Source organism: Pecten maximus, chromosome 2 (genome assembly GCF_902652985.1).
Source record: "Pecten maximus chromosome 2, xPecMax1.1, whole genome shotgun sequence".
NCBI lineage: Eukaryota > Metazoa > Mollusca > Bivalvia > Pectinida > Pectinidae > Pecten > Pecten maximus.
The window spans coordinates 39699409-39723768 of record NC_047016.1 but is presented as its reverse complement, the minus strand read 5'-3'; the positions used below and the strand labels follow the sequence as shown (position 1 = coordinate 39723768).

General features: G+C 38.0%; 2 protein-coding genes across 2 annotated transcripts; one reads left to right on the top strand and one right to left on the bottom strand.

Annotated features, from left to right (window-relative positions):
• Positions 1 to 12413: 12413 nt before the first annotated feature.
• On the bottom strand, positions 12414 to 13106 carry LOC117342978. The gene has a single exon (XM_033905309.1). The coding sequence runs from the start codon at positions 13104 to 13106 to the stop codon at positions 12414 to 12416; it is 693 nt and encodes a 230-aa protein (XP_033761200.1).
• Positions 13107 to 18651: 5545 nt separating this feature from the next.
• On the top strand, positions 18652 to 23812 carry LOC117342977 (transient receptor potential cation channel subfamily V member 5-like). The gene is made up of 2 exons (XM_033905292.1): positions 18652 to 18658; positions 20442 to 23812. The coding sequence occupies exons 1-2, from the start codon at positions 18652 to 18654 to the stop codon at positions 22844 to 22846; spliced, it is 2412 nt and encodes an 803-aa protein (XP_033761183.1). The 3' UTR covers positions 22847 to 23812.
• The last annotated feature ends 548 nt before the right edge of the window (positions 23813 to 24360 follow it).

Genomic DNA, 24360 nt, shown 5'->3' with positions numbered 1-24360 from the left:
ACGTTCTAATTCTTGATTGGCCATCCTACAGCCAAGATATGTTCCCAATAGAGCATTCGTGGGACGAGCTAGACATGAAGGGTTAGGAATCGCGTCAACGTCACATACATAACGTCGTTCAACTCACGCACGCCCTTATTCAGGAACGGAATAATATCCCTCTAAGGGCAATAAACACCTTGACGTGGTCAATGTTAAGGAGAGTAAGAGCAGCAGCTGATGCCAGGGATGGGCACACACGCTACTGACTTGGATCAGGAAACGGTGTAGGGTACCCTAGTTTTAACAGTATTTACTCAAAACCGTTTGTAATAGACAGCAAAAATCATCAAAACATATTCAATAATGATGAAGTAATCGAGAAAACCCACAACATGAACATCAAAGAATCATGTAAAATGATAACTATCAAAAATAAACTTGCGGTTTTTTTTGTTTTTTGTTTTGTTAGTATATATACTTGTTAAACCGGGAAATGATTTTAGATTACATTTACAATGTAATCATAAGTTTAGGAGCATTCGACACATAACCCAAACTAATTATTACATATCGCAATACAAATTTTATTATCTGTATGTGTGGTTTACTGCGAATCTTTAAAAACGGAAATTCAAGCCATCATTGAAAACACGTATACACTTACTTGTTTCTTTAGATGAAGGTTCGTTCCCGACATTTTTGGCCTTAGACAGCTCAACTGGTAATGTATACGCAAGTATCACATTTTATGACCAAGCTACAAATGCTGGCAGCATCATTGTTGTCCAGCCATCAACCAAACGTGTGAGGACGATCGTTGCTGACTTACAGACTGTGAATGGTCTCGTCTTGTTTCCTTCCAAAGGGTATGTATCGCTATTACGAATATTCTTATAATATACGCGTTGGTATTTTAAAGTATGGTGTCATATTTTGCTATGGAAGGTCAGCATGACATGTCAACATAATTTGAATACATCACTTGTGATATAATATAATTTTTGTATTTTTTTCTTCTTTTTTCATTTTCCGATGGTCATTTTCTGAGATTATGCTTGCATATAAAACTAATTTGTCACTTATTCATGCAAAATAGAACAATCACTTCCCTATCTGTGCTGCAGTGCAGTCTCAGAGTGTACTAGAGTTCGAGAGATCAATAGGACTCGAATGGAATGCAGTAATATCACTTTTATTAGCCATCACCAGGAACCAGTGGGGGTTATAGTTTTTGCCTTGTGTATGTTCGTCTTTTCGTCCATCCTCTGTCCGTCGGTCCGTCCGTCCTTCCTCCCTTTCGTCCTTTATCTTGTCCCGGCTCTATTTCATACACTACTTGTCGCTAGAACTTCATACTTGGGATTTGGGTTTATCTAGTTAAGGCGATATGTCATATCTCAAATTTTAATCTTTGACCTCCATAAATGTAGAATACATTTTCTTCACTTCTTATCACTGGAGCTTTGTACTTTGGGACACGAGTTCATCTATTTGAAATGATGTCATGTACCAAAAGTAGGTTACTCAGACCTATATTTTGACCCTTTGACCTATAGCATAGAAAAAAACAGGCTCTATACATGTATCTCATACACTACTTGTCATTGGAACTTTATACTTGTGGAATGGGTCATGACCTAGCTGAGGCAGTGTGTTCTGTGCCAAAAGCATTGCATTCATCTATATTTTGTCCTTTGACCTATATCAAGGAAACACTTCATCAAAGTCAATGTTCTTAACTTTTCCTTGGAACTTTTTACTTATTTCATGGGTTCACTAACATTGAATTTCTGATAAAGCGTACTAAAATTAGTGATATTGCCGATAAAATTCTCATTTGTATTAAGTTTTAAATTCCGTGGTTCTGCAAAATATTTAGTGTCTACAATTAATTTCTACATGGTTTCATCATCTGTGCATTCATAGCATAAAATTTCACATCTGGTTCAGGACTGTTTTTCGCCGAATTATCTTGTTTTATTTATTTATTCATTTATTTATTTTTTATTTTCAGGATAATGTTTTATGTGAATAAAAATAGTAGTGACCAGTTCATTGTCCGCGCATCAATGAGTGGTTCAAACCCACGTGATATCGTTCCTCTACCATATGATCGGTACGCCATTCTAACGATAGACTATATAAGTAAGTATTATTTCTTTTTTTTAATCAGTAAAATATCTGTCATTGTCCACTTTATTAAAAAAAACTTCATCTTGCAACTGGCACCCGCTTTGTCGGGATACAGCCACCATCACATATATTTAAGCTGTATTTTAGAATCTTAGCACGTGCGTCAATTCGACTGACCTACTTCCAAGTGAAACAAGGTAAAAATGCATATATTTGATAACTGGTATATGATAAATAGAAAACAGGATCATTGTCTTCGAATATAAGCTACATTTTTGGCTCGGGACAAAAAGGCAAAAGTGGCTCTCCATGACTCGCCACTTTTGTCTTTCTTTACCCCCGTCAAACTACATCTCTATATATCATTACGGATTTTATCGTTCCTGGTGGAAGGCAGAATATACTGATATAGTTTACTCTTATTTTACATTCATGAAAATTATCATCTATTATCTTTGCATATGTATCAGAATATAATCGTCTATTACATAGGGTTATCTGTACAGTTTTATTGATTTCTTTCTAGCTGAGAAGCTATATTGGTCAAATCAACGAGGTGTGTCATACAGCGATCTATATGGTCAAAACCAAACAGTGCTTTTCAACGACGTCAGAGAAATACTGTCGATTCAAATTCTCGAAAACATTTTATTTTACACATCACAAAGTATTCAGTAAGTGTTTTACCTTAATTAAGGACCAAGATATAATTTGTGAGTTATTTGATAATAATTTGGTAGAAATGTTTGAGTAGTTCATTCTGTTCTCCATAACTAGATAGTTGATATTCTATTCGAGTACTTTTGTCTCCTATAAATTCTTAAGAAACTTTCTTAAATTGATTCAACTAAGACATGTATCAAGTTGATTGTAAAATATTTTTTCACTTATATTTATATTGTTGTATGATATACATCATCATTTTGTTGTTTCGTTTTAGCAAAGTTGTGAAATATGACCTAGTTACTGGCAAGGAGGTTCCGTTCATGGTTGATAATGCTTATATGGGGATAGTCTATGACTCGTTTTTACAACCAAGACCCGTACAGTCAGGTAAATATGCTGCCAATTTATTAGTGGGTAGCCGATGATACATACATTTACACATGATATCTGGCAGGTAAACAAGGGGTTCCGAAAGCCTTAAACACAGACGTGATTTCTACTGTGTCTTCAGTTATCATAACCGACCTTGTATCCTGTGTATATCGCTAGTGTAATATACCAAAGGCTGAACCAGTCAGAAATTGACGCCATAATATGGACAGTGACGTGACGTCATGAATTGTGAATGACGCAACAATGCTCTTTTTGTTCAAATCTTAAATGAAATGAAAATGATTTAGACGTTGCCTTATATATGTATTATTACCCCTAGATATTTTGTCGTCCAAATGTCACCAACTATTTATTTATGAAAAACCCGCAAAGTTTAGAGTAGACATTTTTTGTTTATGACAGAGACTTCCGACTGTTCAGTAAATAACGGTGGTTGCAGCGCATTTTGCCTACCAAGGGAGATAAACACGGAATCCCTGTGTGCTTGCTCTGATGGAATAGACATACATCCGAGTAATCCCTCCTTGTGTGAATATGGTAAGTGTTGAAGACTTTATCAGCATCATCTTTTTAATATAAGTTCACCTATATTGAATATGATAATCTTATGTATCAAATTTGCAAATGCCACCATTGTTACAATCAGAGAATAGTCCAAGCACCTTTTACCAAGATGTGCGGGATCTGATTCCAGGATCAAACTTTAAAAACTTCATGTGATCACATATGAGCCCTTAAAATCCACGCCTTGCCAATACTGACTGTACAAAGTGTTCATAAATTGTCATTTTTCTTCTGGTTAGATATCCTTTGTGAAGATAGGGTTTCCAACGGGACGATCAACAGTACATGTGAACACCTTGTCCAGGAGGTGTGCACTTTCGACTGTAATCCCGGATACCATAGTACTGCACCAACAAATACCTTGACATGCATGGCTGATGGTTACTGGGACACAGACCCTCAAACTGTTTGTGAAAGTAAGAATTAACATTTTATTTAAGTATGCAAGCTGTACAACTAAAGTAAGAATCAATCCTTTACATATATAAATGATTTACTTTCGCTATATTCGCAATTATTAAACATAGCACGAAAATAAATGGTCAGTTCGAAGCGGCGGATAGTTTTAACACATATATTTTGCCAATAAAAACAATACATTTATAGCTAGTTTTAGTGCGAACTATATAATACAGTTTAATTTATTTTTGTGTCTATTGTATCTAGATATTTATATCGTTTGCGACTTTTATATAATCTTTTAAGAGTAAACGGTATTTCAATTTCCCGCCCTGTCAGATAATTGCCCTGCGGATACCGAGTCCGATATTTGGAAGCTTTGGACATCGTGTCAGAGAGGTGTCAATGAATCCTGCCAATATGATTGTGTCTCCGGATATACTAAGCAGTTCGACGTCATCACATGTGAAGTTGGAAACGTATGGTCTCATCCATTGACAGAGCTGTGTGTCAATGCGGAAGGTATTTTCCCCTGGAAATATTTTTCAATTGTCATTATCTTTTCTCGTATTCATGTTTTGTATTTCTAATCATGTATTTACTTTTTGCATAAAATCGTTTCTTCAGAAATCGCTAATTTGATTATTAATTTCTTTAACGTACATTTTTTTCTCTCTTTTTTTTAAAGTAAAACAATAATTTCACATTTGTTGTGAAAGGACATTACTACCAAACATTTATATGATAGGATGTTACATTAACATAAATATATATGTATCAATATGCGTTATGAACTGCTTCACCAGCAGGTGCTTTGCAAGCAAGTCAAGCGTTAGAAGAGGACGTCAGTGTTGCTTATTTTGGAGTTGCTGGAGCCGTCGGACTGCTGCTTCTTGTCTTCTTTGCAATTTTAAGCGTATTCTTGATAAAGAGGAAAAGGTATGATATATTGTATCTGTATTTCACGCTCCCAGGAGTATTTTTTTGCATCTATAACATATGAAACTCTCAATCAATCAATCATTCGTATAAAGTAAAGTTTCTTTGCTAAAAACATATTAGATATATTTGAACAATTTCTTTTCATCTAAATTCAATAATAAATTAGAACAAGAAAAAGAAAGCTTCAATCTATTTACTGAACTTTGATATGAACCCGGGTAAGAATATTTTAATACAAACATACATAACCAAACTGACTCATAATCTCGTGAACAAAACTTGCTATGTATAGAAATTCTTACAAGATATAACCATCTAGTTAGTTTCCGGTAGGCACAGCAGGGACTTCAATTTCGGTAATGGTCGTCGTTATCGCCGGAACTACATTGGTTATTCTATCAGACAATCGGTAAACACATCTTATCCTAAGTAACAAAAAGATCGAATACTTGTATCGAGTCCCTGTTCGTAGCTATAATATGAACTTATAAAAATAACCGTTGGTATCTGTGAATATTCCCTTAGGATTACAAAATACGGTTAATCCCTCGACAAGCCCAACTTTATTTTGTGACACTCGTGTTTAATATACCTATCCTACATTCTGAGTAAGGTGACATCAATGTGATGACATAATCATGAATCCCATCATAAACTAAAATAATACATTAAACTACATTTGGCCTAGTATCTGCTATGTTTCATTTTGTTTTCTTAGGTTCAGAAAAAGAACACAGGCAAGTCAAATTCCGAACGGAACAACGACTTCAAACCAGGCAGAGTCACCGTTTGGAACTGATGTGGCCGAACCTGGTATATTTAAGGACATGGGACGCTTTCATAGCCCACTTCCTCTAAAGGGGCCAGTTCCGGAATATTTTGGGAATTTTCATCCTGATCCGCGTACATGGAATACATTGCGAGATGCAATTGCTTTTGATGTCCCAGGGGAATCTTCAGATTTTGATTTTGACGCAACAGCTTCGTTCAGAGATACAGATCAACCATTTTCTTTTAGAGGGCAAATACCGCCAATATCCCCAAATATGAACATTATAGGCCAAACAGAGTCCGAAGATAATAGGAAAGAGGAACCAAATTTACGCAGTCCTGAAGAGAAACCAACAATACGTAGTCCTGAAGAGAAACCAAGAATGTGTAGTCCTGAAGAGAAACCAAGATTGCACAGTCCTGAAGAGAAACCAAGAATACGTAGTCCTGAAGAGAAACCAAGAATATATAATCATGAAGAAAAACCAAAAATACACAAAGATTCTCCTCCTAATTTTACAGAAATTGAAGATAAACAAGAAATAGACATGATACGACAAAATCCTCTGATCATGAACGCAAAACCATCAATGCACCGGGTACCATCTTCCACCGCAATAACGGTTCCTCTGGAAGCAACGAAATCTTTTGAAAGATCACCAATGCAGCGGATGTCATCGTTGGCACAAATGCAGACTGTTCCTCAGGAGCCTACAATAGACCGAACGAATTCTGCCTTATTTCCGAAATCAGCCATGGATGAACCTGATATGCGAGGGGCATCTGTAGTGTCATCATTAGGAGATCAACTTGAAACGAGGCATCAATCAACAGCATCTCTAGAAGCACCGTCACTTGGGAATATACAAAAGCAACGGACAACGGTTGCGTTTAACCGTTCCCAATCAAAAGTCAAATCCATAAGTCGCCTGTCCTCTAGTAATTCAATTCAGGTTCAGGGTTTAAATGGAGAACGTCAAAGAATGCGTCCCGTGTCAGTGGTTTCAGTTAAAATGGTGTTTGGGGAGCTGCAAGAAAGTGGTCTTTGTTCTTCAGTATTACAAGACTCCAATAAGCCAACCACAACTCGACGATCATTTATGGCTCCAGTTGAAACTGTTGAAGTAGAAGACGTGGATGGTTTCCAATGATGAGTACATATACTATACAAATATATCCTTTCTATTTTTGTCGGTACATGTATTTAATCGCAAAAAGAAAAGACCACAAATTGATCAATAACTTAAGGTGTTTTTTTTATAGTTTTCTTAGACTGGCCACCAGACCCTTAGGTTTTTTTTATCCAAGGGACCAAAATTATCAAGCGCATTATTAAGTTGATTTTAATATTCTAGAGACAGGGTAGGGTGCCAGTCGAAGTGAACACAGTTTTAGAAATATAAATGAATTTAATAATGTTTTGTATTATCAAGACAGTAAAATCAGAGGAGTCAATGATTACACAAATAAAAATCGTGTTTATTCATAAGCGTCAAGAGCACATAACTCTAAGGACCAGCACCCTCTAAATTAAAGTGTAAAAACAAATGGAGCATGTCAAACACTTCATCGAAAAAAAGTCCGTGAACTGTCATCGAAGGCTTGATAGACAGTATGACCTCCGTTGACATTCATAACTGCCCTGCAACGTCTGCGCATGCTCCTAACTAGTCGTCGATGGTTGATCTGTGGGATACGTTGCCATTACTCTTGCAAAGCTGTCATGAGCTCTTGTCGGTTCTGTGGAGGATTAGGTCGAGCTGAAAGCTGGCGTTGCAGGATGTCCCAAGAGTGTTCAATAGGATTCAGGTCGGGAGAACGACTTGGCCAGTCCATGCGAACATTTGTCTCCCTTTGAAGATAGTCGTTTACAACACGAGCACGGTGAGGACGAGCATTGTCGTCCATCAGAATGAAGTCATGGCCGACAACTCCTGCAATAGGTCTTACTATAGGATGTAGAATTTCGTCCCTGTAACGAATTGCTGTCAAAGATCCATTATCGAACACACAGAGGTCGGTATGGTAGTCAATACTTATTCCAGCCCAAACCATTACTGATCCACCTCCAAAGCGGTCATGTTGGGTAACGCAGCAGTCTGCATAGCGCTCACCCTGCGACCTCCATACCCTCCTCCTGCCGTCATGAAAGTCTACACAAAATCTAGACTCGTCTGTGAAAAGAACAGATCTCCAGTGCCGCAACTGCCAGTTGAGAGACCCATTGATGTCTCATTTGTCGATGATGGACTCGTGTAAAAATTGGTCGCACGGCGGGTCTTCTGGCTCGTAAATTAGAGGCATGCAGTTTGTTTCTTATTGTCTGAGAAGAGATCCTCTGGTTGTAGCCATTTGAAATCGCCTATTTAAGACAGGAGCAGTCACGAACCTCTGACGTCTTGCCATATTGCAGATGAACCTATCCTGCCGAACTGTTGTACTGCGTGTCCGTCCAGATCTGGGTCGTTGTTGGACACTATTGGTCTGTTGATACCGATTCCATAGCCTACTTATCACACTTTGTGAAACATTAAGCTGGACAGCCACATTTCTCTGATTTTGAACTGCTTGAAGGAGTCCTATTCCTCGCACGGCTTCAATATCATTTAAATGTCCACGCATGATTAATTAGTTAAGTATCAGTATAAACTCGATCGATTACGTAAAGATATCCCTCAATTTGAGTTTAAAAGTATCACAAACTAAACTTAACACATTCACCTGTAGTGGTTGTTCAGTCCGTTTTAGACACCAGCACTGTTCACCAGACCAGAACAGCATACCCTCATGATGCACGTGCATACAACACTGAAACCAACGTGGGCATACATAGGCGAAACTACGGGTGTACTTAAGGGGAACATATTCTTAACATCTCAAAACATATTATGATAATATTTCATGATCCTTAACTTATTTTGTCCAGTATATATATATTTATATAATGGTTAGTTTGATTAAACAAATAATACACGTAGAAAATTCCATATTTGTAAATATTTAATCATGTATATTAAACATCACTTAATACAAACGGAAAAACTCTTTTACAAATAATATAGATACTTGAAATGAATTGTTGTTGTTTGAGTTTCAATTGCTTGCGAGATATTGGACATTTTTAGACGATGCCAAGGACGACACATCACGATTTATTTTTAGAAATACTCAGTCAATAAGCTATTCACCAGTTTATTGTGCACGGCCTGTCAATATCACTTTTGAATGAAAATCATATCATACTGTTATTGCCACTGAAGAAAGGTAAAGAAAACGTTTGGTAATTATTTCAAATTCTGTGACAAATATATTATGTTGTGTATTCAGCTGGGACAAAAATGCTTTGTTGTTGTTTGTTATGTAAATTAATATATTTCAGTCTGTTCTTTGAAGTGTTAGGACTATTTGCGAATATGTGGCATCAATATAATACCTATCAACGAGGTAATTATTTCCTCTCTCAAAAGTTCTACATGAAATAACGTATGATAATTTCTCTATACATGTGTACGTGTGAACATGAATGGAATAATTTATATCAATTGACATGACAAGGGGGAGAGGAAGTCTCAATCTTAACCGATTTTTGACACTAATGTTTCTGTTCAGAGAGTATGAGACTTGCATGGATAGGATGTTCTGCTTTACTTGAGATTAATAGAATTTTCACCTCTCGGAGGTAAGACTGGAATCTCAACCCAAAGAAGAAGATTCTTAAGCTGCCAAACACGAGACTTGTCAAGTGTTTGGCAACTTCAATATCTTACTCCAAGGGTTGATATTCCCGTCTTATTTCCATGGGGGTGAATAGTTATTTTTCTCTTACTCTATTTACTCATATGTCTAATATAAACGTTGCATCAGTGCAATGAATTGTTGACGTGGCGTGTGAATTGTCGACGTTACTTCATTGTATTGTCGCCGTGACGTCATGGTGTTGTTGACGTGACGACATACATGTGGACAGGGATATCTCAACCCGAGTGTAAAAGTTTGGCAGTCAAACTCTTACACGAGGGTTGTGATATCCATGTTCGCACAACGGACCCATTATTTATTATGTAAGTTTTTATGAATTTTTTTCAGCTCGCCATCTCAAATAATCCTTGAAATGTGTGTCAAAATGGATGACGTCATCATTTACTCTACATAAAACGATGACGTTACGTTATTGTGAGCAGCGCCATATAGCGCGTTCCAACTGTTTTACCCCGTGTAAGATCGATTGATCGTTTCCCTAGCAACCGCGGGATAACCCTGTGTAGTTTGTGAAAATTGTACACTGTATTGAACTGGGTGCTTGAATTAACATATTTGCATTTTGCGCCAATAAATGATGTGTAAAGGTCGCCCAGTTATTAGGACACAGGATTGTGGTGTCTTTACCGGAGGAACAGAATAACACAACTGTATATTCAATGGCGGCAACTTAGAACTATTTATTTCAGTAAAACGTATCGCTACGCCAGGCGAGACTAAATGGGATCCGGACACTTATAGAGACCAACCAACCAATTGTTTTCCCATAGACCTTAGTGTTAACGTTTTGGATTATTTCATTCAAATTCTTGAATTGAATATGACGATTATGGTTTATAACAAAAGTTTAGGGTCTGATATAACACCTAATCAAAAAAAAAAGTTGGGTCCTTCAGCTCAAATTTTCTCCAGGGTAGCCATTTTGAAAATAGGTGAATTTCGCAGTAAAAATTCTCAAAAATCTTAAATGTTTACCTGTTTACTATTATTACGTGAACTTTTGGGGAAAAAAACAATCGGACTTAAGAAATTTATATCAACATTTCTTATTGATCGTTACCTATCAGGCTACATATCTATTTTTTCACTTCATAACATACTGGCCAATCAGTGGCTGTCAGACATTTTATCCTTGGCTCAACGTTCTATACACAGGGGCTGTTTCAAAAGTATATTTTTTCAATTGGTTGGTTGTTCCCTTATATAGTTCCGGAATGAATACACTACATATCCTCCCTCCTAATTATGAAGTTATAATAACAATTACTTGACAATTACTGATATTGACAAGATCACTTGGACATCATTTAACTAATGCATCAAAGTTGATACATACAAGAGCCATGTCTCTGTTTAAATTGTTCTTCACAATAAAATTCACTCAAACCTATTGTAGACTTGTTTTCACTTTCAAGACTAGCATCATTTTGTCCAATCATTGCAAAATTCTATAAAAACCTATAGTAGTATTTGCCTGTTTTAGTAATAATCTGCGAATACACATTTAAACACTTATAACTGTGAACTGTAAAGAACTTGTAGCTGTAGCAACTAACTCAGCATAACACATCTGCTTGGTGTTCTATCAATACAAACTTGTTATTTAACAACAATTTTGGAACCGACATGGTTCCTAGGATACACACGGGGATTATTGTGCCCCTGACACAATGTGTTCATAGAAATTACTAGAAATATCTGCGAACACTCAAACAGAAAACTAGGTCGTAATAAAGTCTTGAAGCTTCTTTGGTGGAACGATGTTGCGACGTGGATAACGCCGCTCCAGCGTCAACATATTCTCTGGCGTCGGACAAGGCTCAATGACAGGAGACGGTGAACTGACTTCACTTGACGACTCTTGACACATTGTTGATGGTACTGACGACACACTGTTGTCGATGACTCTTGACTTGTTATTGACTGTATTTTCCAATAAGACTGTTGGATAGTTGGGTTTAACATCTCCTTTAACAGGTAAGTGGACTTCTGATGGTTTCTCGACCACCTCTGTAGCACGAAGCTGGTCCAAATGTCTACGCCAGAATACACCTGGTGCAATTTCAACTTTGTATGAGACCGGGCCCGTCTTCTCTGCAACCTTGCCATAAATCCATTTTTGTGAACCACGATAGTCACGTATATGTATATACTTGCTCTCCCACAGAGAATGATCTACAAGGAACCTGTCGCTTGGATTCTTGTTTCCAGCGGTGTTCATCAACGCGTCGTCTTATATCCGGTTTGATCTAATCAAGCCGCGATGGTAAGTTACGTCCAATGAAGAGCTTTGCTGGGGTCTCATTCGTGGTCATATGTTTACTGTTTCTATATGCCAATAGAAAGTTCGCCAGCCTTTTCTGTATTGAACCAGAGTCCTTCTTGCTTGCTTTCATTGCACCTTTGAAAGACTGGACAAAACGCTCCGCGAGACCGTTAGTGCTTGGATGATATGGAGCTAATGTTGTGTATTTAATTCCATTACACCTCATGAAATTGGCAAAATGTTCCGATACGAACTGGGGGCCGTTATCGCTCACTACCTGAGCTGGGACTCCGTTTCTGCTGAATATCTCTCGCATCACCTCCACAGTTTTCTCTGCTGTGGTCGTTTTCATCGGAACCACTTCAGGCCATTTTGAATGGGCATCGACTGCCACAAAAAACATCATGTCGAGGAATGGGCCTGCAAAGTCTATATGAATACGCTGCCAGGGAATGGACGGCCATTCCCATGGGTGAATAGGTGCGGCGGGTGGCGCATGCTTGACCTCCTGGCATCCTGTACAAGATTTACAAACGTGTTAAATGTCTGTGTCAATGCCCGGCCACCAGACATAGCTTCTTGCTAAGCCTTTCATCTTTACCACGACATGTCCTTCATGTAACTCGTCTAGCACTCTTTGCCCGAGTGTACTGGGAACAATAACACGTATTCCCCAAAACAGACAGTTCTGATGAATGCTTATTTCCACACGCTTGTTGTAGAATATGCCTAAGCATTTATCTTCATCCTCGATCCACCCTCGCTGTACAGTGGTGTACACTTTTGACAGGGTTGGGTCTTTTAAAGTTTCTCGTGAGATTTCCTTGCTAGTTACCGGGAGAGTGTCCATATGAGACACTATGAACGTCTCGACAGTGTCTCCTTCTGTCTCCTGCTTAGAGACCAAGGGTAATCGCGACAAACAATCTGCATTTACATGTCTTGTTGTACTCTTGTACTTGATGTCATATTGGAATCCTGCCAAAAATAGGGCATAGCGTTGAAGTCTAGCCGCAGTTGTCATTGGGATCCCCTTCTCTGGGTGAAATATAGACGTCAACGGCTGATGATCCGTCAGTAAAATGAACAGACGCCCATACAGATACTGATAGAATTTCTTTACTCCCCAAACTATCCCAAGTGCCTCTTTGTCTATTTGGGAATAATTTCGTTCCGATTTTGAGAGAGAACGCGACGCAAAGGCTATTGGCCTTTCAGATCCATCCTCCATCATGTGCGATAGCACAGCGCCCAAACCATAGGGAGATGCGTCTGTCGCTAGCTGTACCTTTTCGAAGGGTCAAAATGAGTCAGTACTTGCTCAGATGCCACAACTTCCTTCACACATCGGAATGCTGCGTCACAATCCTTAGACCATACCCACTTCCGGTCGGCCTCTAGTAGCTGGTTGAGAGGGTTTACAATCGATGACAAGTTCTGAATAAACTTACCATAATAGTTCACAAGTCCAAGGAAAGACTTGAGTTGACTTACATTTTCTGGGCAGGGTGCGTTTACCACAGCTTCCACCTTACTAGGCGTCTTGTGCAGGCCATCTTTGTCGATGGTGTGTCCACAAAATTCAATGGAGTCTTTGAAGAACTCGCATTTGTCCTTATTTACACGTAACCCGTAACGGTCCAACCGCTGAAGTACAGTTTCTAGATTTTCCAGATGTTTCTCATCAGTCGTGCCTGTAACGATCATGTCATCGAGAATGCATTGTACGCGTGGCACGCCTTGTAAAACTTGATCAATGGACCTTTGCCATATTGCTGGAGCAGCTGATATACCGAATACTAGTCGGTTATACCGAAATAAGCCACGGTGTGTGTTGATTGTCAGGTAAGGTTGGTCCTCTTCGCGTACAACCATTTGTAGATAGGCATTTTTTAGATCGATCTTCGTGAAATGTTGACCTCCAGCAAGTGTCGCGAAGATGTCATCGATCCTTGGTAAGGGATACTGGTCGACGTCAAGAATTTGGTTAACCGTGAGCTTGAAATCATCGCATATGCGTACGCTGCCGTCCCGCTTTGGAATAGGAACTATGGGTGTGGCCCATTCTGAATGTCAAAATGCCCGCAGTACAGTACGCGTTTTACAGAATTTTGGGTTAGCACCTCCCTTTACCTTTGTTCTGGCAGTAATTTCCTTCAGGGTACCAAGCTCATCCTTGAATACTTCTGGATATTTCTCAAGCTGTTGAGCTACACTAAGTGTTTGTTTCGAACCACTTGTAACCGTAACTGTCTTAATTTCATGCCAGTTCAGTTTTATACTGCGTAGCCCGTCTCTCCCAAACAAGGGAGGTCCTCCATGTTTCACCACGAACAATTCCAGACGTTTATGTTGACTGTTTAGTCCAACCTGTACTTCAAAAACACCAAGTGGGCTCAGTTTTTCTCCAGAATATGTTTTAAGTGTCACTTTTGTTTCTCTAATATCACTCTTTCTCTAAGAGAAGTACCGGTCAAATGTTGATTGACTTATAATTGACACAGCTGACCCAGTGTCCAACTCCATGGCCATTCAACATCATCAACCATAGGGTGTAACCAAATGGCATCAGAACCGCCAGATTTTCCTGAACGGCTCGAAATGTCAAATATCTCTTGTGAGCTGATCATCTCTGGGTCAGACCCACTGTCATCTTGAACTCTGTTTACTGGAGCACCCTTCTTCCATGGTTTACCGGACAAGCACGCTTGTCATGCTTGTTGGGAAATGAAGGTTTCTTGGTAGTTTGCTGTTGTACTTTCTCTTTCCGTATCTTATGTACTGGAGTCTTCACATGTTGTCTCTGTAGCTCTACCGCATCCTTCGTGGCTGTTTCAAAGGCTATAGCGACCTCTAGTGCCTTCTGGTAAGTTAAATCAGATCCGGTTAATAACTTTTTCTGTATATGTTCTGCCTTCAACCCACAAACTAATCTGTCTCTCAATGTATCATTGAGGGTGTCTCCGAATGTACAATTCTCGCTCAGCTTCCTAAGGGCTGCATTATAATCCTAATTGACTCTCCCTCACGTTGATCCCGTTTGTGAAACCGGTAACGTTCAGCTATTACAAGCGTTTCAGCGAGTAATGGTCTTGCAAAATTTTCGTCAAAACTGGGTATGTTTTGGTTGCCGGTAAATCTGGCGCGGTCAAATCACGCAGAAGTCCGTATGTCCTTCCGCCAATCAGACTGAGGAGAGCGGGGACTTGTTTTTCTTCTTTTATTGTATTAGCAATAAAATATTGGTCTAGCCTGTTCTTTATAGGCCTCCCATCGTTCTATACTCTCATCGAAAGTGTCAATTCTGCCAACTTTACCCGTCATACTGGTTTATAGTGATGTTGGGGAAATTCACAATTATCCGCACCGATACACGTGGTTTGAACAACGAAATCGATCGACCCAGAACAAAAATACCTTCTACCAGGGGTATCCTGCAAAATTGCGATGTCTAGATTTCTTGAGTATCTTATAAACAAGTCTCTTGTCCCATCTTACGTTTCCTGGATGGATTCAGACATCCTCGTCGCCAATATGTGGTGTCTTTACCGGAGGAACAGAATAACACAACTGTATATTCAATGGCGGCAACTTAGAACTATTTATTTCAGTAAAACGTATCGCTACGCCAGGCGAGACTAAATGGGATCCGGACACTTATATAGTTCCGGAATGAATACACTACAAGGATTTCTTCATTTGGCCACCACTCGAAGGGAGTTCCTTAAAAAAAACATGAAGAAAAACCGATGAAGTTGAATGCTAATAAAAACTATTGTTAAACATATATATCTTGTTACGAAGTAGCTGTCATAAATCAAACGAGTTCTTTTGCGTTTAGTAATTCGGTCCGATATGCACACGGTGATGATATATTTGAATTTCACGAGCAATGCAGAAATATCTAATTTAAGGCTTACCAACACTGATCTAAATATGTTATGCTAATCGTAATCAATTACTTAAACTGTACCCATATCGAATGTTAAATATTGGCACTGCTAGCACAGTACTAGTACAACTGATATGAATGTGATTATGTAGCGTGTTCCTTTCAAATACAGTACAACTACTATATATAAGTAATATTTTAAATCTTCGTCATTAACTGTTGAATTCCAATATCAGTGCACATATGACTTGATCTAAAAAAAAAAAAGCTCAAGCACTTTATGACGTATTTTAAATTGACCTTACCCGAACTTGGTATGATCTAAAGACTAATTGATAAATAGTTATGTAGCCTACATGGAAATATTATACACAATGCCGTATATTATTTTTCACTATACTAATTGTTTAAACCACATGTTATCATTACTTGTATGATATGATATTCCACATTTTAAATCTAGGACAATGTGGGCTGAAAGGATCACGTGATAAGTTAAATTGTTTAATCTAATAGAAAAGCTTAATTGCGTGTTCATTACGTCATTTGCAATCGACTTATATATTGATGTCGTCAACATGATGTTTTATGACCTGATTTTATTACTATTCATTCGTTGTACGTCATTCTAAAAAGGGGCCATCTGTATATGGTGTTGTAATTATGCAGAACTATCTATTGTACTTTGTTCTTTTATAACTGGATCGATTCCGCTTGGTTGGTCTTACTCTATCCACACAGATAAAACACACTGTAAGTTCTTTACTCGTAGCTAGGATACAAAAGCGTGCCACAGAGATATATCATTACAATGGTATTTCAAGAATGGTCTACAATATCAGAAAGGCGATGCTACATATCAAGAATTACATGCTAAAGGCAGTGTTATCCCAAACATCATACACATGTACCAAAAACAAAAACATTCTCTCAACTACCGTTTACTGAAGAAAAAAAATGGTTACATTGTTTATATGAAAATGTAAAAGAGCCGTTTTAGAGTTTTTAACAACATATGAGAATGGCTTGATGGCTTGCTGGATGGGCGAGCTGATATGGCTGTCAGCATGTCTCGGTGACTTACCCAGCGGCTGAATGGGTTTTACATTTTGGATTGTTAGGTGGCTCACTGTTTCAATGACTGGATAGCTGATTTAATGTCTAATGACTGACTGACAAGCTGGTTGTACATAACAACATGGAAATGTGACAGATATTGTACCTTATTCGCTCAGTTTGATACAAATCAATAAATCTCTTATAAATATGATATCAGATTCAGGAAGTGTGTAATAAGACAAAACAATACCAGCAGAAATTTATATAACAAATCACTTTTATATTTTCTTTATTGAGAGCAAGATACCCACCTATAATCAAGTATACTAGATTATGTTGTAATACAGAAACTGTTTATAAAACAAAAGTGTGTAGAGCTCTTTACAAGCGATTAGTAAAAGCCAATATTCACTCTTTCAGCTATATGATTAAATTACGCGGTGGATTTACTATCTGGTTGCGGGACCAACAGGTAATGTGTTGAGGATATTCAATACTATTCACCTGAAACACGTAATAATCACCTGGAATTGTGTAAAGTATGGTCAGCGAATGTGAGTGATTAAATGTAGTGTGTGATGTTTTCGTGCAATTATGCACGCAGGTGTTCTCCGACACCCACACGTTGGTTTCAAAGGTACATTTGATATACCGATAAAAATTTTGTCCCAAGTAAAACGCGTGTCATCTGACGTTATAATTACCATACAAGGTCAGGAAAGAGCTAATACATCTACCAATGGTTTAAAGAGGTATGCTCGAAATTAAAATTATTTTGATTTATCAAATATTTTCAATTTATCGAAGATTTGTCTGACTTTTATCACATTTAAGGGGTACAAATAAAGTAAATTACGAGGACAATATACAGGTTCTTTATACACTGTCCGGTCGAATTGATATAGAACCCGTATGTCTTTTATACATAAGAAAATTAAATAATAACCCAGGTTATTAAGATTATTAATAAAACATTTGTGGATATCTTATTGTTTTCTGTTTTTCATCATGTGTTAATATTTATTTGGAAAATAAAGACAAATCAAAAATTATATCTTATTTTCCCAAATATCGAACAGATTAGCTGAATTAATGTGAATTCCTCGTGATTTGATTAAGACAAATGCTACGGTTTAAAGGAACTAGGTTGCTTTAACCGAACGCTGAACGTGGAGACCCCTGCTGCAATAATTGAGAAATAATCCTGTTGAATAGTTTAATTTCTGTAATTTGTACCATAACTGCCTATATACAATGAAGGAAACAACAGGCTTTTCATATTATATTAGATAAGACGTGAATAATGATTTCAGTCGGGAGTGAATTGTCCTCAACTAAGCGTACAGTATATTCAACTTGAAAACTAATTCGGATATAAACAGGCGGATCAGTTTAATAGCATTGCTATTTATAAACATTTAATATATGCCTAATTTATCACAGCAGTTGCTGCTAACTCAAACATGTATCAGTCATCAACAAGTCTATTAGGAATTAACTTAATAGTTTATCATACATATTTAGCACATCATATGAAAAGCTGATAAGTCTTGTAGATCAAGCTGTAGTAGTATTTTAAATATATATATCTATCAATACGGATAAACGGTGTTTATTGACAGGGCCAATTAAAAATTCAAAGCCGACAACAAAGATATGACGACTGTAATAGTCGTGTTATTGATATGAACACCCATATACTTGTCGTACGTTTTCCATGCTGGTTACACATGACAACTGTGCCCGAGAGACTACGGAGGATGGCCGAGTGTGATCATTGATTACTGCGGCACACGCCACTAGGAGTTAGCTCAGTAGCTTCAAAATGCCTGGTATGTATTAATTTTATTTTAATATTTTGTTCAAAAATATTATACATAGTTCACACCCTTTTTGACAGTGGTATTTTTATGACCATAATTTTCTCACAATGTATGACAAATTGGGGGAAAACAGCAGGTTTTTCCATAATTTGGAAGAAAGGGTATGTATATCTTTATAAAAAGGATAAGAATAATATTATTACATATTGATATCATTGCACATTGTCTATATAAATATCATTTAACAGGTGTTTGTTTTAATCATATTTTCTAATTTTTTCCAACTGAAAATTCAATGTGCAATATCCTTATTATTCTAAATTGTAATTATTTTATCCAGATTTATATTTATTTGTTATTGTTATAAAAATATTTGCAAACCAGGAAATAGATAATATATTATAGTATATAGAATGATGAATATGATACTTTAAGACATTTACAGAATCATACCCTGTCATCGCCCTTCCTCTCAGAGATATAACTTAGCACTAGACATATTCTACTTTCACTATGTGGAATATCTTCTGTATTTACAACAGGGTCTTTAATAGATCTACATGTTTTACTGAACATAATCTATTTTTGTAATGGTCTGATAATGGTTAAGAAGATTAACTGATTAGTCAGACAGACAGACACATGACGCCGCTTCATTAGTCAGAGTTGGGAATAGTCTGACAGTCCTGAAAGATAGCTGTGGTAGAAAAAAAAATCAGAAAGTCTGACACATACTGATTTAATCACACACTGACCGCTAGAGGGAAGACACCAAATGTAGGTGACAAAATATACCATGTAAGATGATAAAGTGACAACGATGTGACGAAGAGTTTATCTATATAATGCATACGAAACCAACAAAGAATACCATCATAACTCTAACCCAAAATCGATAGAACGCGGGCTTAACACGAACAAATCTAATGATTTGTATACATAACTGAAAAACAAAAAATGTAATGCTAACAATTAATGCACTCTCGTACAGCATTACTTGAGTGAGATAACCATAACATTATGTGTGTCTCTCTTGGAGAAAGTTAGGCTATGAACTAGTATGCGAGGTGTGCTTTTAATCTCTGACCAGATTTCCATACCATTCATAAACCAAATCAACATGCACTTGTTGGCACTATATTTTTAATACCTGTACTTTGTGATACTATTCATGACATGGTGTGCATGCTTCCGAATGAGTGTATATGTGCATTCGAAATCGATATACTTTTCTAAATTGGTGTATTGGCGCCGTGAAAACGAGGATTAAGTGATAAACAAAATAAAAATATCATTCTATTTTTGTTCGATCTAAATTTTGTAGGATAAAAGAGCTAGTCAAGCACGAATCAATGGTATATCTGAGTAATGGAATCATGAAAATTAAAAGTAAAAATGAACATAGAACTATTGTAAATGTTCTCATACAAACGTAACGGCAGGTTCGAGCTACACGTAGTTACTGGTGTTAAATAACCAGAATGCTCTCATACCTTCCTGCCAATTACTTACTTATGTGTGTTACTTATGTGTTTGGGGAGGGGCACTTGTTGCCATCAAAGAACTTTTGTAATTTTAAAAGACATTCAATTCAATAGAATACATTATATGCCGAATATTCAATATAAAACTACATTCCATGACTCTTCAGCAATGCTCTGGACCAAACTCTGTATCCAGTTATCAGCAATTCACAAATTTAAGCAACAAATTAATCCGTTAGATTGTTGTGTTTACCGAATAGGAAATCTTTTATGAATGTTAATAAAAACTCCTTACTTAATTCATCCAGGTATTACCACGTCCAAGCTAGACAGGCTTGTCCGCTATATCCAGGACCGGAACTCTGCTAAGGCCCGGTGGCTACTTGAGCGACTACAGAGGCGAACAGATGAGCGCCAAGTGTTGGACTATCGCTACCACACAGACGAAACACTCCTCCATATTGCCGCCAAATATCAGGACGACGGCGAGCTTACGTCACGTATCCTACAAATCGCGCCAAATCTCATCCTCAAGGCGCGTTCGTGTGAGCAGTACGCCGGTCAAACAGCATTTCACATCGCCATCACAAAGGGCAACTTGACGGCATTTAATCAAATGTTAAATGTGGCCGCACGTTCCCCTCAGTCTCTTCGTACATTACTTAGCACTCGAGCGACTGGAAGGCTGTTTGTTAACACCGTTATGATGGGAGAGCTGCCATTATTTGTCGCTGTCCTGAAGTTCGACAAGGATATGGTAGATAAACTGTTGGATATTGGAGCGAAGCTCTATCAACAGAATAGTAAAGGCGACACCATATTTCATTCACTTATCAAATACGCCGCCGTGTATCCTGATAAAGCATGCGAGGTTCGGGAGATGATGGAATATCTTCACGACCGCCTTGTCCAATTTACCAAAGCGATCGTTGAGAAACAAGCACATGCAAAGAAAAAGGTACAAACTGACGAAGAGGAAGAGGAGGAGGATGATGAAGAAGAAGAAGAAAATAAAGAGGACAATGAAGTGAAGCCAATCGGAAATGGATACCATCATGACATGGCTTCCACTCGGAACTTCCCGCCACTGGACATGAAAAAGACAAAAGTTGCTTGGGACGCTCCAAAAAAGAAAGAAAAGGAAGGAAAATGGGAAGAAACAGTTTGCAATGAATACACTCATGTCTGGTTTCTCAAAAATGACGACTCGCAAACGTCATTACAGCTGGCAGCGGAGTACGGCATGGTTACCTTATTCGAGTTCATTCTCAACATTGAGGATATATACTGTGTGTTCAGTGCCGATGACGGTCTGTTTGATATCAAGCTGTACGACATCACGGAGATCGACTCCATAGGTAACACGCAATCACAGACGATGTCTGTCGATGATGACGATATTGACGGACGTGGTTGCTGTAGGGGAAGCAATGGTTCTATAACAACGGTCTCCATCTTGGAAATGATGTTTGATAACAATTACAAGAGTTCATCAGCATTTGAGTTAATGGAACTTTTACCACTGAAAGTACTTATTGAGGCAAAATGGAATTTGTACAAGAATACGTACATTTTTTGGATGGTGGTTCACTTCTTTCTGATGATCGTTCTCAGCGTATATGCAGTTGAAAGGACTAGCCTGCATTTCCCAAAGTTTCCAAGGGCAGCAAACTCTACTGCCACCAAAAACCTCGTCTCGGTTTGGATAGTAAACGTGTCACAATGGGTGGAGTTTATATTTGGAATCATTTATTTTCTAATCGGAGTTCTCCTGATCTTTCCAAAGGTGAAAAGGCCTCATCGTTCTCGTTACTGGCAACACAACATCGGCTATATAACCATGGTGCTAATGTTCGCTGTTTGTCTTTTACTCGACTCCCTCCTGACGTTTGCTCTGGAGGTTCATGATGGTGTACCTCTTGTATTTGCCCTGCTGACGGGTTGGTGGTTCAACGTGTTCTTTTTACGTGGTTGGCAGGTGTTCAGCTTTTTCACAGTCATGATACAGCGTGTCATATTCGGAGACTTATTCCGGTTTTCCGTATTCATTGGGCTCGAGCTTGTAGCGTTCACAACATGCATGCATACAGTCTACCAAGGCCAAGGTATTCCGAACGTTGAAGGAATTTACTCTTCAACGGAAGTGAGCACATTGTTAGAGTTCGGATCTACTATGCTGTCAATGTTTAATTTAATGTTAGGATTATCAAATATCGGCGGGTTACGCGACGCAAGAGTTCCTTGGTTGTCTATCATTCTCTTCATCGCATTTGTTCTGCTGACATACGTCCTCCTGTTGAATGCTCTCATTGCTATGATGTCTGCGACATGTGGCACGGTTCTAGAAAATCGGTACGAACAATGGAGGATTCAACAACTATCTGTCATATTGTTCATAGAAGACCTTCTTTGTTTATTCTGTATGAATAGGATTTTACGATGCCCAGCGAAATCAACAAAGATGGAAATATTCCACCCATCAAAAATGACAACGAAAACTCATATCCGTTATTACCTGAAGATGCAGTCTTTACAAGGAGACTTTGCCTCAGAAGAGGACACTGAAATTATTCAGAAGAAAACGCAGGCAGAAATAGCAAACACCGTCAATACAGAGCTTCTTCAGTCCATCAAAAAGGAAAGCAAATTCATGGTGCCAAAGAAAGAGGAAAGGAAACCCCATTCTTGTCTCAAGGGAGACAGAGACCGATGACTATTTACTGGCTCCTACAGTTGTCGCGGCCCCAACTGCTTCCATCGTCCCAATCTACCACGAGGTTGGCACAACAGAGGCAGTACCTACCGAACGCGACCTGCAAGCGGCACGACAGATACACAACACCAAGCACGTGTCGAAAACGGCGGGACCAGGACGCGTGGTCTACCATGAACATACAGAATAGATTGTATTGCTATCGCGGTATCGCTGACGAGTAGTGGTGGAACTGCTTGTGTTTTGTTTATTTATTGTTATTATTTATATTTACATTAACCTTGAAATCATTTTTACTACGACCTTTGCCTAAAATGATCTCAGAGAATACGAGTATACACACTAGAAATACTGATCACGATACCACTAACTGTAATGTGAATAGGCTGATTTTTACGTTTTTTCAATCCGTTTTTACATAACGTTAAGAGAGTATGTGAGACCTATTGTCAAATTACCTAGATTTTGTGTAAGTTATTTCTATCGATATAGTTTTATAGGCAAAACATAAAAATACTTTAACTGTAAATTAACTGATTGCCAATGCCGTGTACATTTTTTCCATAGTGTTAATATTGCTCAACTTCAATCAGATTAATTGAAATGATTAAACTGGGACGTAGTTTAAAGTTTGGTTGTTCAGATAAACAACAGCGGTTTGAGGTCCTGTAAAATTGACCTAAACTGACATTCGACAATTCGCCAATAAAAGGCACCAGTCAGTATGTCTCAAGGGGGGGAATATACGTAAGAATTACCACGAAATAGACATTGTGTAGAGAGCAGATTTTAATTTCATTTGTCAATATCGCAAGCATTAAAATGTCTGAATGATACTGAATAGAAAATTTATTACCTTGTTGTACATTTAAAGTTTGATTTTCACTATCGTGTCAAGCTAATTATAAAATCAATTTCTTTACATTACGTGATATGATATCTGAAGTTATTTAATACGTAATTGCTGATAGGACTACAAGGTCAAGATATATGTAAATGTATGTTTGTATATTTTTTATGAAAATATTAAAATATATACGACTTTTACGTTGTGCCAATGAGTTGATTTCTATTTCACAGCCATCTGTGAATTAGCTCTGTAAGTCCTGCTTGGCGGTTATATACCTGTTCTTGACGTCAATGTAACGGTAATGGAAAGAAAAAAAAATCTACTGATGATGATGATGATGATGATAATGATGATGGCAGTGCTAGCGATCAGTGCCAGAAAGCAGTGCTTGTGATCCTTGCTAGTGATCAGTGTTAGAGATCAGTGGTAGAGATCAGTGGTAGAGATCAGTGATAGAGATCAGTGATAGAGATCAGTGATAGAGATCAGTGGTAGAGATCAGTGCTGGAGATCAGTGGTAGAGATCAGTGGTAGAGATCAGTGATAGAGATCAGTGGTAGAGATCAGTGTTAGAGATCAGTGATTGTGATCAGCACATGTACTTGTGATCAGTGTTAGAGATCAGTACTAGTGATCAGTGATAGAGATCAGTGATTGTGATCAG

Excerpts from the sequence above, each read along its gene's own strand:
- LOC117342978 (XM_033905309.1), bottom strand. The coding sequence starts at position 13,106 with ATGGAGGATGGATCTGAAAGGCCAATAGCCTTTGCGTCGCGTTCTCTC.